Source organism: Typopeltis vanoorti, chromosome 18, assembly GCF_054136105.1.
Source record: "Typopeltis vanoorti isolate ZY-2024b chromosome 18, IOZ_Tvanoo_1.0, whole genome shotgun sequence".
NCBI lineage: Eukaryota > Metazoa > Arthropoda > Arachnida > Uropygi > Thelyphonidae > Typopeltis > Typopeltis vanoorti.
Window position 1 is genome coordinate 10,734,594 of NC_143566.1, and position 22,704 is coordinate 10,757,297.

The 22,704-nt window shown below is 34.6% G+C and overlaps 1 protein-coding gene across 1 annotated transcript in view; it reads right to left on the reverse strand.

Moving 5' to 3' along the window:
- Positions 1-13,479: 13,479 nt before the first annotated feature.
- Positions 13,480-22,704, reverse strand: part of LOC150096488 (large ribosomal subunit protein uL1-like) — a 118,256-nt gene continuing 109,031 nt past the window's right edge. Inside the window, exon 6 of the mRNA XM_090408624.1 lies at positions 13,480-13,691. Within this exon, the coding sequence (XP_090264750.1) occupies positions 13,521-13,691 (171 nt within the window). The 3' untranslated portion in view covers positions 13,480-13,520. The remainder of the gene's footprint in view (positions 13,692-22,704) is intronic.

Genomic DNA, 22,704 nt, shown 5'->3' on the forward strand with positions numbered 1-22,704 from the left:
AATAAATCTCTTAACTTTATATTACTGTTTTATAATATTTTGAAAATTTATATAACTTGAAAAAATTTGTATAAGCAGGACTAATCCGTAGGTAACATTATACTGTAAAGCGGTTTTCATTGGTTTTTCATTTCCTGTTCGTTTTATTCACACCAATATTTAACCAATAAAACTTTTTTGGAAAGGCGCCGATCATTAATCGCACACACAAGAAAAATACTAGGCGCCGGTCCTGCACTAATTAATTCCAAAACTTGTATTGCAGATCGAAATTAGCACGTGATTCAGTTAGCTGTTCGATTCGGCACTGTTTTGATAGCAAACTTTAAGGGGGGAATAGAACGATATTATTTTATATTTGAATTATCCATTCACAAGGACATCAAAATCTCTCCTGGTAAATTCTTAATAGCACCGGGCTAAATAACGAACAACAAATCAGTAAATATTTACTTACTTAACCCACTATAATAATATGATGATCCCACTATGTGAAATTTGTCTTTAGTTATATAATGACATGATAATCTTGAATCTACTCTTGTGTATTTATGGAATCTCCATCTGTCTTTTCTTTCTCTTTTTTGTAGGTGCACATAAAAGAGCTGCAGTTCCAGAAGTCACCGCAGATCAAACTTTCGTAAAGGAAAGATCTCGTCGTTGGGATCTCCCCGAGTTTCTGGATGACGATCCATGGAAACGAGGACACAGAATGATGCACTTTGGCAAAAGAGCCAATCTGAGGCGGACTTTCACTTACGAAAATAGGAGGCTTTTGTCACCAGATGGCAGTCTTTTCTATAGATTATTACGGAACGTGTATACAAATGCTCTCAAAAATAATCGGGAAAAAATTAACACCAGAAGGGAGTTTAAGGAACAGAATGATCTTCATACGTTTGGAAGAAGAAACGATCATCAAATGTGGACCGATCACTCACTTATGCATTTTGGAAAGCGAATATCAAACGTGAAGCCTGAAATTGAGCACAACTTGCCATCTTTTAATGAAAGAAATGATGGAAATGAATACAGCTCGCAGCTTCTTAAGGATTTTAAAAATCAGCGATTATTTGATGACCTAACAAAACACAAATTAATCCCAAGAGCTCTTCACAAAAGGAACGATCAAGAACGATGGTCAGACCATTCATTAATGCACTTTGGGAAAAGGATTCCATTGAACACAGAAATGCAAGAAATATCTAGCAAAGTATTCGTCGATAAAAGAGATGATGACGATAGAAGATGGGTTGATCACTCCCTACTGCACTTTGGAAAGCGACAATTAACTGGTTCCGAAATCGCAGATGACCAGGTTATTAGCAGAAAAAGAGATAATGAAAGGTGGGATCAGCATTCATTACTACACTTTGGGAAGAGAAAACAGATTTTCTCCATGCAAGGAAATCCAACTTTTCCATTTAAGAAGAGTGAGAGACGGTTGCCCTTTCATTACTTTCTCATGCACTTCGGAAAACGAATGGGAATTGATTGCCAAAAGCGAATCATTCCTGATGTGTTGTTACCTTTTAGCAGAAGAGACTATGGAGAAATGAAGAATATGGATCACTCATTGATGCATTTTGGAAAACGCAAACCGCTTCAAATCCAAACAAAGGACGAAGACAATGGGAATTCTTTGAAAAAAAGAAAGGAAGAGGCATGGACTGATCATTCGCTTATGCACTTTGGAAAGCGAATTTTCCAAAATCAAAATGAACTCCGTTTTAATCACGACGAATTAAATATGTTGCACATGAAAGACAACAAAAATATCTATGTGACAGACACTGACAAAAACTTACCAATAGAAATGGTGTTATGTCTAGAAGATAAAAGTGGTAAAAGTGCTTTCATGGAATCACTTCTAAAGTCTTCATTCCAAGATACAAACAAAGAGAGAGCAAGTTCTTTAGTTATACAAAATATTCCATACACTGTCATCGTACCTCAGCGTTGTAATCTATTAGGTGTTCCAAATGGGAAAGTTCTCAAAAATACCAATGATGAAAATAGTCAATATAATCTTCATAGAACACTTGGTGATTATCTTTACGTCGTCAATCGAAAAGGTAAATATATCATACCTGCATTTCATTCCAATAAACAAGACGATACCGAACTTAATCATTCAATGATTGACTTCAAGAAGCATCCTATGCAGCTGGAAAAACTCGCAGATGATATAATGCTAATTCCATTGCTTCCAGGAGCGCTCGATGGTAAAATGCAAAACGTCAATAAAAGACTGAATAACGATAGAATTTTTCCACCACTGGAAAAAGATGAAAATCATTCAATCATGCATTTTGGTAGACGAAAGCGACTGGCGCACACTACCTCCAGATCTCCCCAAGATCATCTGATGAGAGATTATCCAATCACTGACGATAGTCGCTTCTCAAAATCAGAAGCGAACTTTGAGAAAACGAAAAATCTTAGGAACGACCAACATCCTGGTAATTCCGAAAACCAGCATTCAGTCCCACACTTTCAGGATCAACACAAGATTGTGCTTTCTTTGCCATTATTTAAAGCTCACGTTTTCCCGTCTGACTCCAGAAGTGCGGATGCAATTCGCAGCAAAAAAGGTGAAAAGTAACAAGTTTTCAGTTCGTTGCAAGGTGATGAAGACGCAAAAAAGTATTTTAATTTTCCATTTTGTTTTTGGCTACTTGCCAAAAACAAATACAGGACAAAATGCTGTTTACATATCAAGCTGATTGCTTTACTTCACTCCTCGCCTCCTCCTACTGATCAATAAAATATTTTGAAAATAGACCTATGGAAATGTTGACATGAAATAAAACGATTATTTCAACAGACCGATGTCCTTTTTAACAAACACCATTATCACCATGACAAGCTGTGATTCAATAATAGGAACAAATTCTGTTTATACATTATAACTATATATATATATATATATATTGGGAAATAAATAACTAGGGGATTTTCTGAAGAATAAAATCAATTTTTTTAACAGCGCAACTCAGAAAAATTGTCAGCAGAAATAGCAAGAGCATAATACATATGCTCTTGTGATGCAAATAATGAGGAATGAGAAAGCTTTATGATTTATTTACATATTTCAACTTCTTTTTGAATCCCGCTCACGAGAGGTTGTCAGTATCGTACAATAATGATAAAATATTCAGCATTATTAATTTTTATGCACATTACTCATTTTAACAATATTTAGCTTTCCTTTGTTAAGCTGTATTTTGTAGAAAAAAGACTGTCTGTAGTCGTGGTAAGTGACATGACGCTAGTTCTGCAGATGAAAGTTAATAGTAGATGTGATTCTAAACGAGCCTACCCGAGAGATTTCTTTCCTCCCTTTTTCCATCCGATTCCAGAGTTAAGCAATCTTTGACACAGGCAAGGATTTTTTTTCTCCAGGAAGATTTTCCGGTTTTAAATTGGGCATCTGAACAAAAGCGACCGTACAACACAGACAAGTACACACAGATAAATCGCAGTCCTGGATTAGGAATATTGTCAGAATAGAACCGCGGGAATGCACTTATGCTCGATGGAAGAGAATTAAATCCTGCACAACCTACCGATTTCCAAGGAATATTAGGATCAAAATTGTATCTATATGGTTTTAAGAATATTAGGATACAAACAGTAAATTCGACTCCTTGGAAAGTAGCATAATAATACAGCATAAAAAATAAACACACATTTCAAACTTAAATATTTCCTCAATAAATGAAATGTATTGCAAGACTACAATCAGTTTTGTGAATACTGATGTCGATATTTTTTTTTTTACAAAATCGCTGCCTTAAAACGGGTTGTATTCAAACCAATTGCGTGTAAAACTTGAAACTTCAAAAGCAAATACTGTATATTGAGACTTTAATTTATTTCCAGCCACCAGAGGCCAGGTAATGATGAGTAAAATATTATATCCAATTTATTACTTAAATTAAGGGGATATTAAATCCCACATAGTTTTAAAACCGAATAAGAAACTCAAAGATTGGAATCAGAGAGTTTCTTGCCGAATATAGTAAACTATAAAGTATCGGCGACACTAGCGTTAGCAAATGCAAGTGATCCTAGTACGTAGTACAATACCGGACGACTCGTTGCAAAGGTGGGGGAAGTTCAGATCGCTATTCTTAGGTATTTTCCATAATGTAAAACCACTTTTCCTAGGAAATGTGTTTTTACATTATGGAAAATACCTATATTTTCCATATTTCCATAATGTAAAACCACTTTTCCTAGGAAATGTGTTTTTACATTATGGAAAATACCTTGAACTTCCCCCACCTTTGCAACGAGTCGTCCGGTATTGTACTACGTACTAGGATCACTTGCATTTGCTAACGCTAGTGTCGCCGATACTTTATAGTTTACTATATTCGGCAAGAAACTCTGATTCCAATCTTTGAGTTTCTTATTTGGTTTTAAAACTATGTGGGATTTAATATCCCCTTAATTTAAGTAATGTTTTCATTGCCGAAATGAAGCTTATTAGCTCTTTATATTTAAATATTCTATTTATATTATTGGATATAATATAACCAAATACAATATAAAATGATATCCAAATACAGTCAAGTTATTTTTTTTTTTAATATTATGAGGAGGCAACTATTGCAATGGGAGATGTGTGTTTTACGACAGTGGAATGTTGGACAGTTTTCTGTTTTGTTTGGCGCAGGGGGGGATAGAGAAAGCTGAGTTTTTGGAAACAAAGTTAACAAACAATAGCAGTAATTTTAAGATGTCCGGTGAAAGATCTGAAATCGAATAATCTTTTCTGCCACCGATCAAGATGTTTTCCACTGGCGAGAGAAATCTCACGTCAATCGGTTAAATATTCTTCTTCTTGGTCCTGGCGAATTTTTTTTTTTTTTATATTTCCGCACTAGTTTTGGCAACCAACTCAACCATTGCGCTGTCATGTTATTATACGCCGTCAAATATACACACAAAAAATCGAGTTGTTAACAGAGTAAGAAAATGCGCCAACGCCTTAAAAAACGCAGATTTGGCCATTTCAAAGTGCGAAGCATCAAAGATAAGATCTGCTGCAGAGAAAACTCAATTCGGGAAGTGTAATTTAAATGCACCCTTTGTCTCTTATGGGTAAATGTGGAATGCGAAGTTGTAGTAGTAGCAGCACATCTATCAAATTTAAAATAATCATAAAATGCTTTTGAATGTTTATTTTCTATAATATTTTCTATAATAGAAAATAAACATTGAACGTTCTTTTAAGCCAAACAAACAAACAAAAAAGTATACGATAGCCAAATCGTATACTATTGATAAGAAAGGTGCCATGCGTTGGCTGAAAACGGCAGGAGAAAAAAAAAAAAAAAAAAAAAAAAAATCAGCCTGGGATGCTAGACACGTGATTCTGAGTCAAGACAATACATATGACTTGCAGAGTACGTACATACTGTAAAGAAAAACCAGTGGCAGATGGAAGGAATGAAGAAAAATTCACTTCGTCTTTTAAATTCTGAAAGAAACCGTAGTTAATAGAGGTACGATTTAATTAGGATTTAATTTAACCCTTTAATTATATTACTAAATAATTACATTACAGCATTATTTCTTGGTCTTTAGTAGACAGAGCAAGAAATTTTTCTTAATTGACAAATCTGCATGTTTGTTGTCTACAAAGGGTACATCGATAATCGTTAACGGATCTTTTAATAGAGATCCACGATCCAACACTCTGGATTAAATTTGCCGTAGGATTGGGGGGTCCACTAACTGCTAAAACTGCTGCAGGCTGGGAATGAAAATATTTAGCCTGGATCTCTCAGATTTCTTACTATAGCATTAGTCTTCATCCAAAAAGATAACAGTTGCATGATGGCTTTTATCTGCTTCAATTCCAAAGGAATAAACACTCTTCCAACAGACAGGGATGTCAGACAAGAGAGGATCAAGAAAAGAAACTAAGAGGAATTAGTGAGCATCGATACTCTCTAGAATTACACAATCCTAGACTTCAAAACGTGACACACGTGGTGTTGTAAGCTATCAAATGGTTTGTTCTAGTTAACTGTTCTTCTTACCCCGTAAATTCGTGAACTCTCAACCAGATATTAACTGCTATTATGATTGATCCTATAAAAATCTACGTTCGTTAACATAATGCACCAACAGATAGAAGTTTCTCATTGCTGGGAACGAAAAGTGTGTATACTACAACAAAGTGAACATCATTAACAAACAAATTTGGTTAAAAAAAAAAACTGTAAAATATGGCAGAAAAATCCTTCAAATAATCTTCGAGGATTAGCACATGTTCTACAAGAATAGTAGCTGATCGATCAGTGAAATCATTAAGTTGAGATGGTTCTGAAGATTTCGTTTTGATACTTGAAGTAAACTTTTCGCGATATGCCTGATGTACTCACAAAGACTTAGCTGACTGCTTAGTTTACATAGGTTTGTCTTCCCTGAATTTTGTTAACATTGCAGATCAGCGTCTACTAATCTTAGATTCAGTCATACTTCGAAATGATATTCTGCCAATTCGTATCAATTATCATAGCTTTCTCTCTGATAATTTCCTTACAGTTCATTCTATTTCATTGAGTTTTTACAAACCAGAGTAATTCTTTTAAAGTTTTGAGTTTTGTTAGTATGATCGACATTTTACCCACTGGATAAAGTGCTCCTTTATTTTGCCATTGAATTCATTTAGACCAATCCAATGAGGCGATCAGAAAAGTTGTATAGCATTTAGCACCGTTTTCGATGTATGCTGAAAAGGAGTATTTTAATTAAAGTAATCTATGATCAGTAATGAAAAATTATTCTGCGCAGTTGAGCGACAGGAGAACAATATTGGGTTCAATGAGATCAGATGACGCTGCAGAATCGTGATCTAGATGTATGAGCAAGGGGAAATCCAAGTAAAACGAAAGTTACCTGGGTTGGTCAAGGAATAAGAACACAGCTGGATGGATTTTTATATTTATAAGACTGCTAGCATTGGTCACAATATATTTTATTAAAAACTCTAAATTAGTAGTAGTGTAAAATATAACGAACTCTTTCATCAACCAGCATTTGATTCCTTCTTGTCCATACACCATGTTTCTGCATCATCCTTATGAGCTCACTTAAATTAATAACTGTCCCCAACTTTGATCTGGCAATGCAGTTGTCTTTAAGCAGAAAGACCTTACTCTGTGTGCAGGTAAGTTTCACAAGGCACATTGGGAGCAAAAATACACGAGTCGATTGCTTTCTCCTGTCATCCTTTTCCCATCCGTTGCGAAAAGCACAGCCACCAGCATCCTGTGTGCGCTTAGTCCAAAAAAAAAAAAAAAAAAGTACGAAGAGTCGGAAGGACATAAGAACACTGGTGTCCGTAGCGCTTATTTCCCCAAATGATCAGAAGAAAAAAATAAATAAATAAATAAAAACGTCGAGAAAACTTTCAACATCCAAATGACGATAGAATTTAAAAAAAAAAACAGAATATTGAGGTTGAAAAATTATTAGCCTCAATACAAAACTGCACAGTAACGGAATGAATATCATGAATATTTCATTTCGTAGTATTCACTGCAGCTATTCTTTAAGTAAATTCCATCACGGATGGGGTTTGTCAGGTGATCCCGAAACCGTGTTCTATAAAACAAATATTTTTTTTTTTTTTTGACCCTCCAATACGCAAAGCACTTGTGTTACACCCGTGGATGAAATTTTTCCAGCACCTAAGACATTCACAAACATCCATGTCTACAGTGGAATTGAATGCATGACATATTGACATTAGATTGCAAATGCGCATCTATTTGGCGAAAAGTTAGTACAACCATTAGAACAGATTCTCTTCCTGAGAAAAAATTGCATCAAATAATATTTCCATTTGTCATCAGGACACGTCTCAATTCTTTCACAATCTCTAAACTCTTCACCCATGCCGATTATCAAGGTTATGGCAGAATACCACCACTCCGCCCACATTCTAGCTCCGATGCATTTCGTATTTAAGGAATGGCGGTCATATTTTCTGTTGACGTTTCTTCAAAAAGGGTTGAAAGAATATTTAAACCTTTTTCTGAACCTTGAAATTGCTTCGTGGTGATTCCGACTCTGGCGTTAGCAAAAAATTAAATTATCAGCTATTGACAGATTAATCGCTGTAAAATTTTGCATCTTCTGTTTTAAACAGGTGATAAAAAATGAGTATTACATAGAAAATACTATCAAAAAAATAAATAAAAAAAAGTTCTAAAAAGAACCGAAGTCAAACAGGTTTTCAGAGATGAACCAAAAAGGGTGGTCAGTTTCGTTGAGGCGATGGATACCTGGGAGAGGAGAAAGTTAACCCAAAGCTCTTGCTAGATGCCTTTCACTACACCTTCCACGCTCTCTTTCAGGTTGTTGTCATTTATCAGAGCAACTATCAAAACGATTTTTTCTGTTCTTTCACCAGCCGTAACTGTTTCCGAAGATTATATATTATTTTTCGTAAATGTCTTAATGTGAACTTTGTTCAGCTGGAATTGTTAAGTGTTATACTAACCGATTTTCTACATGGTTTGTGATAGTACGCAAACAGATTCGAGACCCTTCAACACTTGTGCGTATATCAACAGGAGAATCCATTCCAATAATAGGGTAATCAGTGCGTATTGTGGGATGAGTTGTTTATTATAACACGTCGGAAAATTAACTTATCTTTTATGATCATTGTAGTTAACTATGTTGCTTGTATAACAGTTGGAAAATTTTACCTATAAAGCACGTGATTTCGCGTGTGGGCGACCAATTCGTACGTCTTTTCTTTCTCCCCTTCAACGTGAATCGACTATTCTTGGCACAAAGCCAAGCAGAGATCTACAAACAGTGGGCGAACTATATTAAGTGATGCTCATTTTCTAAGCAGCTGAAACGTTTGTCTTAAGAGTGAACTCAGGTCTGGGACATTGTGAGCGCATTTTACAGATAGTTCTATTCATATAGAGATGATTTCTTTAGTATTCCACTCGGGATTATCTGAAGTTCAGCTTTTTTTTTTTTTTAATAGTAGCGCCTTTATCCCATTTAACTAGTATTCGAGTAAGTCGGAATATCCAACTTAATCTACTTACTTGACTGTATACTCTGTTCTGTTCTATTTTACACTTCGAGTGACCTTTCCTTAATAGAATAATCGCTGTAAAATTTTGCATCTTCAGTTTTAAACAGGTGATAAAAATGAGTATTACATATAGAAAAGTTTTTTTTTTTTAAATAATAAAAGTTCTAAAAAGAACCGAAGTCAAGCAGGCTTTCAGAGGTGAACCAAATTGAAAACAAAGTGAAAAAAAAAAAAATCAGGAGAAAGCATTGAATGATTCGGCCAGGGAGAAAAGTTTTCATGAATCGAAAAATTAGAATGATAGAATAGAATGTAGTAAAGAGGTAGTCTCAGAAAATAAGATCATATCGAACGTTAGCTACAATTAAACAAGCAGCTGCTGATTGAATAATAAAAGTAACCGTCAGAAAGCTAAGTGGATAAAAGTAGGCAAACAAAAACCATTGAAAAACTTTCAAAAGAATCCAGAACACAAATATCAGGAAAGTGAGAAAACATTTAGGGCGCTATTAAAAACCTTAGAATTGTAAAATGAATCAGAGATGACAAAGGTGACACAGAAAGTGAATATAAAGATACTGTGTATGAAGCAATTATTTTGTAATTTTGCTAAATCTGACAGACAGCGATTGATAATATTAGGAAGAAAAAGTAATCAGGAGTACATATGAATACCCATCCCATCATATTAGGTGAAATGGTCTGTTAAAGGCATATCACTAAGTGAGGTAGAAAAAGCTGTCGAAAACCTGAAATTGGAAAATAGCTTGATTAGCTGGTATTCGACTAGAAATGCTCAAATAATGCCCTGCATATATTCCAAAAGGTGCCTTGCGAAGTGGTCGAATACTGAATGACTGGCGTATCGCTCACAGTGTCAGTCTACAAAAAATAAAATAAATCTGAATATGAGAATTACAGAGGATTCTTGCACTGTCTGGTAAGGTTTATGCAAACACACTCACGCTTGAGAAGAGATCAAGCAAAACTGTGTAAGTGAAATAAATACGTACTGGATTCAGGATCATATATTATCTTTAAGACAGACAGTTGAGAAATCGTAGGAATATAAGAGAGAGAGATCTGTGTTTTAAGTTTAAAAGGTGCGTGACACGGAATCAAGAGAAAAGCAGTTAAAATGCTACAATTATATGGTGGAAATGGAACATTATGTAGAGCAATACATAGTCTATATTTGAATTGCAAAGTATCAATCAGAACTAAAGAGGCACGGAAGATATTTTGATGTAAATAAAGTACAATACAAGTTTATACTTGTATTGTACTTGTACACTATCTCCTCTGTTATCACATTAGAAAGTGTATTACTTGATATCAAAACTGGAGATATTCAACAGAGCTCTTTACTATATATAGCAATTATGTTGTACTCAAAATTTAAGTATGATCCATCAGGTTTCTATTGTTAATTGCAACTGTTGTAACGATTTGGTATGAAATTTAGCAATAAAAAGGAAATTGAAAACATATCAAAACGGAATATATTAAGCACATTTAATCGAGAACCTGCAGAAAAAGGAAATTTAGTCTAATTTTTGAACATTTCGAACTATTTTCTCTTCAAAGACACGATACTGTTAATATGATTCCCACCCACGAAATGTTGTAAGCGTATAGTAGCATGTAGAGTCCTAAGAAAACAGTCGATGGATGAGGTTAACAGTACAACCATAAGAAAAATTAAGAATATAGAAAGGAACGCGACATTATTGAAGACCGTGTGGGCACAGGCTAATCTAATTTGAGGTGAAACAGTCACTTAAACAGATAAGAGAAGGTTAGTAAAATCGGTATTTGATCCCAAGATGACGAAAAAAAATCCACAAAAAGGTTAAGGTGAAGTGATGCAATTAGTACTGCGTTAGAAAAACGAAACAGCATACAGAAGCAAATCCCTGTAAACTCATCGAGGTCGATCGTTTCCACATCTGGTTATCGAGATTTCCGCCCAATTCTACTTCCAAGCAAGCACCTTTGCCCCCTTGGTATTAACTTTCTAGGTGTTCCTGTGTATTCCATGGTTCTGGTCACACCCTCGCATTTCATTGGCTGAAAAAGTTGCCTACAGTTAAGTTCGGATGACGCAGCACTGCAAATGTTACCAACAGACAGCCCATTGATGTGAAATCACGTGATGCCTCTTTCAATCAACTGTTCTCGACGCAGTCAGTTTGTTCAAAAATTCTAACGATTGGTGCTACAGGAATAGTACGAATATGAGATGTTAGTCGACCAGAACCTTGGTTTATAGTCAACGAGGCAAGCACATCTGCGTGGAAATGTCGTTTGCGTCTATATATCGATAGTCACCCAAAAGGGCATTTTAAGTTCCTGTCACAAACTAGCATAACTTTTTTCCAAGCCTTGCATCAAGAGGTTCCAGTTGGTCCATCTCCAGCTTGAATAAGGCTTTTCTCCCAGAAACTGATCTTTTATCCTATAATAAAAAAAATAATAAATAAAAAAAAAAAACCGATTCATAGAACTATTAAAGTGAAAATCTGATCCTGACAATTTGGCCTGAGCCCAGAACGTTCTCCGTTTTTCTCAAGTTGTTTGCATAGGGAAATTCATCTGTAATTTTCATTGTTTTATTTTCCTTTTTACAGATGGTACTATGATAGTGCTGGTCCACTCATGTGGAATCCAACCACATGAATTATGAAATGCAGTTAGCATAAAACTTTTATACCTCCATATTTGAGCATTTCTGGTTCATCCACTCTAGCTGGCTTTGCACCGTTCAGGTTTTTGATGACTTTTTCAAGCATGGATATTCTGACTGCATTCCTGTTGGGAGTTTTCTACCACTATGTTGACATTGTTTCATTTAGTAATCTTTGGAATCACTTCATACTTCAAGGATATATTTCTCTAGTTTCCATGTCACCTTTATCATCTGATTCTTTTACAGCACTCTTTTCACCATTCCTAAACTTTTTCGAAAGCCTTCAGAATATATATTTTCACCTTGATATTTTCTGTTCTTACCAGTCTTCCCATGCCTTGTACACAATGCTTCACTTTCTTACATTTTTCTGTGTATTCTCTAAAGGCACAAGCTGACTTACTTGCTGGGCCTTTTAACTTCCTGAGTCCACCATGGAGTTCTGATTTTTGTATCCTTTAGACAACCTTACCACATGCCTCTATGGCTGAATCCATCAAGGTTTGGTTCTTGTTTTCAAACTTTCATTTTTCCTTAAATATTTGCATATTTGACTCTACAGTTTAACTCTGAAAGCTGCTCAACTTTGTTTCATTGAAATATGAAATTCAAATTTATCCTGCTCAAAACTAAATAATCACTTCAAACATTGTTGTCACCTATAACATAGCGAAATTAGATATTTCAAGCATTTATCTCCATGTGAATGTGCACATTTTATGTTGGAACATGGTGTTAGTAATAATGAATCCATGTATACTGAACTGAAATCCAGGTGTTTATCATTATTAGCTTTGCTGTTTTCTCCAAATTTTTCCTACTCTGTGGTCTCCAACAAGAACCAACTTTTTTTTGTTGTTGTGTTAGTTGCTTTCTGTAATGCCTCAAAAACTTTCCCAATTCCTTCTGTGAGACTGAAAGCAGAAATAAGTCTCATTCTCCAGTCTGATATTTGTCCACATCACTACTTGATATTGACTGCCATTCAGATTCTCATATTTAGTGTTGAATGTTATAGTTACTCTTTTCTGTTTGTTATTGCCTGAAAACATTTTGTACTTACTGCTTAGAAAGATCACCTGTTTTTGTCTACTTTAAGTCACACTTATGTTGATCTGGTACTTATTCAATTTCTCTACTAGCATCATTCTTTCCCACTGATGATTCTCATGTTGATAAGTACCAATCTTGAATGCTGTTGATGTTCAGTTGGGATGTGTTGCAGTTTTAAGTAGCTGATTTTTCACCCTGATGAAAACAAGAGGGACCTTGAGTTGACAATCCAGCCAGCATGAAATTCTGTCATGTTGCACCATCATTTTACAGAGGTTTAAACCAATAACAGTACAATTTGTCCAGCTTAATCACAGCCCGCCCTCTTTCATTCAGCATCTGGGTGGGTACTTAATAGGGTGCACCACGAGAAGGAAGGCAAGGATTGGACATTAGATCAGAAACCCAGTTGGTTTTCACACATTCCTCAAAAGGCTACTTGGAGGTCTCCTCTCAGTTTCACAGCTTTGTCCCTAATTACTTAAATTTACATATGCAGTTCATGCAAAGATAGTAACTTATTCAGGTGAACAATTCTGTTTCATTCTCACACACACAAGCTTAAATGTACCACATTTTTATTATGGGAATTTCAGGGAAAAAATAGAAAAAGTTTTTTTAAAAAAAAATAGGAAATATTGAAAATGCAAACCACCCAGTAATATTTTATTGACAATCAATAACTATTACATCTCAATACAGTCGCTGAGGAGAGCCCATTGTACTCTTGATATGAAGTGATCTAATATTCTGCCAGTTCTTCTTCAGAAGAGAGACCAAGAAATTGATAGCCAAATTAATATTATGTGCCAACTCATCTGGAGACATTTTCACATGACCCACAGCTACAGCAAGGCAAAGAACCTAACCAAAATAGAAAACATCTTAAACAATTTTTTTTTTAATTTCAAACTATCATAAAATTAAGCTTTTATAAATCTATTAACTGATTTATTCTTAAATATTCTAATTTTTAGCATATTTTTAAGCTTTGTGAATGTGTTAAACAGTGTCAACTGATCTCGTATACATCTGAAAACTGATATTTTCTTCACATTCTATTACAAATTTTTAACTATTGAGATAACTATCAATATACTAATAAGTTGTTTCTAAATCAAAGAAGAAATTATGGGGTAGTGGTATTTATTGGTATGAGACATAGCAGCATGGAGCATAAGAGAAAGTAGACCATGAGTGAAATAATGGTGAGAATCTGCATATGAACAAGAAACTTATTCAACATAAGATGTATCAAAAATGATTTAGCAAGCTGAACAATGATCTTTGGATTCTACTGGAAATACAAAAAACTGTTCATTTTGATGAAATTTGAATGCATATTAAAATTTATCATTGAGAGCTTGTGGATGCTTAGGGTGATTAAAGATCAAAGCTGTATACCTGAGAGCAGACCTCCATATAGCATTTAAAGGAATGTGGAGAACCGACCAGGGCACCTGACCTAATGTCCAATCCTCACCTTCTTGTGGAGCATCCTGTTGGGTATCTACCTGGATACTGAACGAACGACGATGTGGGATTTAGCCAACCAAATTGTAGTCTTATTGGTTTAAACCAAATTGCAAAATGATCGTACAACATGACAAACTTTCATGCCAGCTGGGGCATGAAAAGGTTACACAGGGCAGCCTGGTTAAACAAGGCCGCCGTTGTTTTCACCAGGGAACCAGGTTGAACAGCGAAAAGTCGGCTACTGGAACAAATCTGAAAACACACCCCAACTCAACATCACCAGAGTAAAAGATCAGTACTATCAACGTAAGAAGCCTGAATGGCAAAGAAATGCAGCTAGCCGAGGAATTAGATAAGTACTAGATCGACATAATAGGGGTGACTGAAACAAAAAAGACAAACTAGTGAGATCTTTTTGAGGAATAAATACAAAACATTTTTTCAGGCAATGACAATCAAGGAAAAGAAGGAGTAGCCATAGTATTCAACATAAAATACCAGGCTAATCTTCTTGAATGGCAGGCAGTCTCAAGTAGAGTGATGTGGGCAAATATCAGAACTGGACAATGAGACTTATTTGTGCCTATGGTCCCACAGAAGGTTCTACTAAGATAGAAGTGGAGGAATTTTTTTGAGTCTTTAGAGAAAGCAACTGATACAATGAAAAAGGAAAAGTTGGTACTTGTTGGGGATCTAAATAGCAGAGTAGGAAATGACTGTCAGACATACAAAAATATTATGGGAAAATTTGGAGAAAACAGCAAAGCTAATAATAATGGCAAATGCCTGTTGGATTTCTGCTCAGAACATGGACTGGTGATTACTAACACCATGTTCCAACATAAAAATGTGCACAAATTCACATGGAGAGAAGAGGCAAGGAATAAGAAAAGTCTCATTGACTATGTTATTGTTGATAGTGATGTTTTCTCCTTAGTGCAGGACACCAGAGTATACAGACGATTTGAAATTGGAAGTGATCAATATTTAATCTTAAACAGGATAAAATTGAATTCCATATTGAAAAGAATAACATGTAAGAAAGTTTTAAAGCAAATAAAAGTTGAGAATCTCTCAGATGTGAACTGTAGACTAAAATACACAAAGATTATTGAAGAAAAAATGAAAGTTTGAGAACAGGAACCAAACCTTGGAAATTCAGTGGCAAGCCTTGCAGAAAACCCTGATTGATTCAGCTAGAGAGGCATGTGGTGAGGTTGTATGCAAGGATAGAAAAAAAACAGAACTCCATGGTGGACACAGGAAGTTAAAGAGGCGGTGAAGGAAAAGAAGAAAGCATATGAAAAGTTCCAGGCAAATAAGTCAGCTTGTGCTCTTAGAGAATACAGAGACAAATGTAAGAAAGCTAAACACTTTGTAAAACTAGCTAAACAAAAGTCATGGGAGGAATTTGGCAAGAACATAGAAAATAAATATCAAGAAGGTGGCAAAATATTCTGGAGGTTGTTGAAGAAGCTTAGAAATGGAGGAAAGAGTGCTGTAAAAGGAGTTAGAGATAATAAAGGTGACATGAAAATTAGAGAAAAAGATGTCCTTGAAGTATGACTTCGAAAAATTGCTAAATGAAGCAAGCAGTGATAGCACAGTGGTAAAAAAACACTCAACAAGCATAAAGTCAGGAATACATATCCATACTTGAAGTAGAAAAAGCCATCAAAGGCTTGAAATGTGGAAAGGCAGCAGGAGTAGATGATATTCGACCAGAAATGCTGAAGTATGGTGGTATAAAAGTCTTACAGTGGCTGCACTGCATAGTTCAGAATTCCTGGAGAGAGGGGCAAATTCCTAATGATTTGAGTAGAGCTCTCATAGTACCCATATATAAAAAGGGAAATAAAACGGAATGTGAGAATTACAGAGGTATTTCTCTACTGAGTGTTCCTGGTATGATTTATGCCAGTATACTTGAGAAACGGTTGAGAAGGATTGTGGAAAGAAAAGCTTGGTGAAGAACAAACTGGATTCCGGCCAAATAGAGACTGTTAGGATCAGATCTTCACTGTACGACAAATAGTTGAGAAATCATGGGAATATAACAAAGATCTGTATTTAAGTTTTGTCAATCTGGAAAAGGCATATGACAAGGGGCCAAGAGAGAAGCTATTCAATACGCCACAGTTATATGGTGTCTGGGGCATTATATCAAGAAAGAGTTGTAAGAGATTTTCCTGTACTTCAATTCAGAATTAAAGTACTGGAAGATGGTTTAATGTTAAATCTGGAGTGCGACAAGGATGTATTATCCCCTCTGTTATTCATTATTTATATGGTTCACATTATGAAGGAAAGTGGTATTAAACATGATATCAAAATTGGAGATGTTAATGTTGGCTCTTTGCTTTATGCGGATGATGTTATACTTCTAAATAAATCCGCTACAAGATTCCCTGAATAAATCGAATAACTGTTGTAATAGATATGGTATACAGGTCAGCAATAAAAAGACAAAGACAATGAAAATAGGCAGAATTGTTGAAAATGTCAGCTGTATTGTGAATGGAGAACCTGTGAACAAGTAAAACATTTCACCTACTTAGGCACAATTTTTAGTGAAGATGGTAAATTAAACATGGAAATAGACAACAAAATCAACAAAGCTGGTATGGTAGGAAGTCAATTGAATAAATTCATATGGAATAAGAGAGAAATTAGTTGGAACACTAAATTAGCTGTATATAAGACAGTATTCAAGCCAATTTTAATTTATGGATCTGAAAGCTTGGTCAGAAGTAAATCACTTGACCCAAGACTACAGACTGCAGATATGAGAGTCCTGAGAAAGATTAGAGGTGTGAACAGATGGCATCAATGGCAATATCATATTAAAAACGAAAATATTAGGAAGTAACTTGATATTGTCAGCATCCAGGAATGTATTAGCAGAGTTAATCTCAGGTGGTATGGTAACTTAAACAGAATAGGAGAGAAAGATTAGCAAAACAAGTGTTCTCTGCCAGGTTGGCAGGAAAACCCAGAGGAAGACCAAGATATAGGTGGATTGATACGGTACAATGTGCCTTAGATGATAGAAATATAAGATCTGATAATGATAATATTGGAGTCTTGACAAGTAACAGACTGATTTGGAGGAAAAATGTAGATAGGAAGTTAGTAATGATATAAATTTTTCATGTAGTACTATTATATCCCGTACACCCCTTGAGGGTACACGGCAGGAATTTGATGATGAGCTTGTGGATCAGGAAATTCAACATTACTATATAAGGAACTGGCAAATGAGAGAATGTTGTTTCTCAGGTAATTTATAATCATTAATGTGCAAAAAAAAGTTATGTAGTTAGTGCTCTAGAAGAGGTATTGACATATTGCAAAGAGAAAGGTGGCATGTCTGTATGAGCCAACAGATCATATGGAATGGCACAGTATGAGTATTTTTATATAAACAAAAACGAATTAAGGGTTACATTTTTCACACATTTTTTTATTAACTCTTGTAGTTAGTACATGTCACTTATTTCTTGATTATGCTAAATGTAGGGATATCTGATATTCCAAACTAGTGTGTTGTAAGATACTGAATAATGATATCCAAGTAAGTAAAGAAGAACATAACAAGGATGTTGATATGGTATGGTGATTCATTTACAAAATGCTAATAACGACCATGCTATTATTTTGAGTTTCCCAGGAGCAAAAATCAAAAATATAAAAAATGCAACTAAAAAACAAAAAAGATAGTAGTTTTTGTAGGTACAAGAAAGCACTATAAACATGATATGAAAGGAATCCTGAAAGTGAATCAGATATTAAAGGGAAAAAAGTGAATTATTGTTAGTCTGTTAAGATATAATACCGAATTAATCAGAGCTATGAATGCAAATGATTCAATGCAGAGGCTGTGTGAGTTTTTTTTTTTTTTTTTTTTTTTTTTTTTGAATGGAGTGACTTAGGGAAAAATGAATTTAAAGAGAAACAGCCTGCACTTGAATATCAGGAGTCTAGAGAAATTTATTAGTATAAGACAACATGGAGAGACAATGATGGAAATAATGATGAGAATCTATGCACATGAGCAACAAAGTTATGCAACTGTGTTATAATGATATGAATATCCATAATCATCAGTGATTATGATGAAAGAATAATTGTGTGCTTGCCTGGTTTGGATTTATGTACAAGGATGTCTTCATAAGAGAGGCATTATATAAGACTTCTGCAAAGCAAACTGAATACATAAAAAGCTTAGAGATAAACAACTTGTATCTGAAAAAAAAAAAAAAAATGTCAGAATCAGAAACAAATGGATACAGTTTGCTGCCATGATGAATAATATACTGTAACCTCAGATTATAGACATTACTTACTGAAATTGAATGTAAGGGGTACAGTATTTTTAGGAAAGACACAGCATAGGCATGTCTGCTAATGATAGATGATTTGAGTCCAGGTAGGACAGAAAACTGTCTGCAATAAGTAAAGTCTGACAAGATCAAATAGATGGTGGGTATTGTTGTAGGCCTAGTGGATCAGTCAGTAATGAAATAGTGAACTAAACTTGATAGGTGCTAAATAAGTATGTACATGTGTGACTAATTATCTGAACAACAACTGGATAGCAGTGAAATCTCATGAAAAGAAAGGAATGAATTTACTGGTGTGAGATAGCTTCTTCAAACAGGATGTGACAGAAGAACTTGGGATAAGAGTGTATCAAGACCTGATTAGTGTCAGAAGTCATTTTACAGGTAGAGGTGAAAAGTGAAAATTATAAGGCACAGGCCAAGATACAGAAAACTGAAAATATAAAAAACTGACTGTGAAGTAAAAGACAATAGAAAAGAATTAATATTGCAAATAAAAGAAAAAAGGGAGAAAGAAAAAGGGAAAGTGATAGAATAACTGTACTGAATACATATGCAGAAGAGATTCAACTAATAAGTTTCCATGGAGTTCAATAATATTTCTACACTTGAAGAAACTCAAATTTATTAAACTAGATAAGAATTTAGCAATAGGGACTGATAGCTATCAGCATGTATGCTAAAAGGGCATCATACTCCCGTGACTGCACCTTTGACATCGCTGTATAATGTGAATCTCAGCAAAGATATTCCATGTGAGCACAAAGAATATGTTAATCACATTGCACAAGAGAGGTGCAAAGACTGTCTATTGTTATGATCTAAATTGGTCATAAACAGAGTGCTGAAAAAAGCAGTTTCATTTCCCATTTAGTAAAGAGGTGTTTCTCTTATTTAGTAGCAAATAGCAAGATGAATGAATATTTGGACTTTAGAAATGAGAAAGGTATAGTTAACAAGAATTTAATCAAACAAATCAATGTTCACAACATTTCAAACAGCTTAATTGGCAATAAATGGAAAGACTTTATAATGCATACTTCGTCTAGTATTACAAGCACATGCAGCAGGTTTATACTTCATGAAAAAGCCAGTTTATTACTGTAGCGCGATCATCCTTGGTGTAAAGCCAATTAAAACAAAGTAAAACGATAACAATAGATTTCTTAAAAATGCTATGAGCTGTGTGCTAGCATAATGAGGTATGGCTGACATCAAAAGCACTATTAATGACTGACAAAAATCACTTTCCTAGATTTTTGGAAAGGAAAGGCAGTCGGTACAAATTTAGGCAATGTAGGAAGGCTTCAGCATTCTCCTTGAACAAGCATTCAAATTTGAAGCAACATTGGAAGTATATCAGTTCTTAACCATAAGATTCTGTGGTCACTGTCGATCCCATGCCATGCTAATTTCTCAGAATCTTATAGGTGATAAGAAATTGGTAATCTTTTTTCCACAGAGCACCAATTTGTCCAGAAAAGAGGTGGTTTCAAAAAATCACTAGGAAAGTTTATATCACCTCACCTATAAGAAATCTAGTTGTTCACAGCATGCGACTGACAACCACAGAAGCTGATCAAGAATTCATCATCACCAGTGCTACTTCAAATTTGAACACTTTGTTAAGGAGAATGTTGAAGCCTTACTACTCCAAATTCAAAATGTGAATAACTTCCTCTCCATGTCAAAAATCAAAAATCTCATTCTTGTCAATCGTTTTTTGTTATTGTTATCAACCATACATCAATTTTAATTACAACCTTGACTAAATCTGATGCTAATGTGTGGCTCACAGTTTTAAAAAATCCACTGTTATGTTCCATGTTTGATATGGCTAGATAGTGAAGATGATATATCAGTCTCAGATCGAAATATGTCAAAGAGTAATTTGATACATATTCTTGTGTCTGTATGTATTAGCAGCCGCTTCTATTTCACAAGTACCTTTGCAAGTTAAATTGAAAAGACCTTATCAATAGCTTCAAATCATATTAAACTTTCACCTCAAGTCCTTTGAGTCCTGGTTAACTCAATGTTAATTCTAAAAATTATCATGCTTTACTATGCAAGTCCTTCACTATTCTTGATTGCTAAATATTACAACTGTATGGTCATATTTTTGTCATTTTTATTCTTGCTAAATACCAAAACGTCTTACCTCACTTACTGCGAGGATTATTTCAGATAAGTTATTAAGAGAGGGAATTACTTCTTTTTAATGGTACTTTGACCCAAAGAAGGCTAATACACAGATTCACTCCTTTTATTGTAGGAGTTCAGACATAGCAGGAATGCAGTACAAGACTAAATGGTTATCTTCTCCTTCCCAGGTCCTCAATTTCAAATTACAGCAAACGTTATATTATTATTATTATATTATATTGTCAAATTATATTGTTATTATTATTTGACACCTCCAGGGAGTCCTAAGACTCACCGAGGGAGGGCAGGGCACCTACTCTACAACTCTGTCTCCACCACTCAACCTCATCCACACCAACCCCATCTACTGTCCACCATCATCACTATTATTTTCACAGACAATCATAAACATCCATGCTCACGGTGAGATTCGAACCAACAGCCTTTTGGCTGGAGAGTGGATACGCTAACCACTCGGTTAGCGTATCCGCATATTTGATATGCTATCCGATAGAATATCAAAAGAGTTAACTATTTTTACCCTTTTTCTTTTGTCCTTACAAATAACAATTATTTAAAAATATTAGTTTGTCAGCCAACACAGTAGCAGAACGTATTAATGCAAACGTTAGTGATTTATGATGTCAGTTAAAGAAAAAAAAGTATAGATTTTGCAGCATTCTCAATAGCAGTTGACGAAAGTATTGACATCACAGATAGAGCACAACTTGCCATTTTTGTACGAGGTATTACTGATGAATTTGAAGTAATTGAGGTATTATTGGAAATAATTCCTATGAAAGGAAAAACTGGTGCACAGGATATTTTTTCTGAAATAAAAACTGTAATAGATATATATAAATTAAGTTGGGATAAAATGGTTGGATTTGCAAGTGATGGTGCAGCTGCTATGGTTGGTAAAAAAAAAATGGGGGTAGCGGTAAAATTAAGAAATATAGTGAAAGAAGAAAAATTTCAGAATAAATTTTGCGCTATACATTGCATTATTCATCAAGAAACACTTTGTGCCAAAAGTCTGCAGATGGATAATGTTATGGAAACAGTAACTAAAACAGTAAACTTTATCCGTGGACGAGCTCCGAATCATCAAGAATTTGTTGCATTGCTTGAAGGAATTGAAAGTGAGTACGGAGAAGTGATTTATTATAACGAGGTGAGGTGGTTAAGTCGAGGAGCTGTATTAAAATCGTTTTTTGATTTAATAAATGAAATCAAAACTTTCATGACACAAAAAAATAAAACCATCGATGAGCTACGGAATAATACATGGATAACAGATTTAGCATTTCTTGTTGACTTAACCGGCCATTTAAATATTCTCAATAAAGAGCTGCAAGGAAAAAATAAACTTATAACTGACATGTATGCTTATATTAAAGCTTTTAAAGTTAAATTGCAATTATGGGAAACAACTGGAATCAAAAAATTTCGTACAATTCCTACATCTTAAATCCTGCCCTATTATTTCAAATGAAAAATCTCAAGAACATGCAGGAAAAATAGAATTATTACGACAAGAATTTGAAGAAAGATTTAAAGATTTTAATGATTTGGAGTCCGATTTTACATTATTTTCATTATCATTAAAAAACGAACGTGAATAATGCACCAGAAAATCTACAAATGAAGCTAATTAATTTACAGTGTGATATAAATCTTATTCAAAGATTTGAAGATACAGATTTGATTAACCTTCATTCGTACTTGTCAAAAGATAAATACCCTCAGTACGAATTTTTGAAATTAGAATAACTGCTTTGTTTGGGAGTACATTTATATGTGAACAGTGATTTTCACAGTTGAAAATTAATAAGTCTAAGAAAAGAACCCGATTGACCAATGAGCATCTACAATCCGTGATGAAGATAGTTTCTAGTAATTTTTTTCCAAGG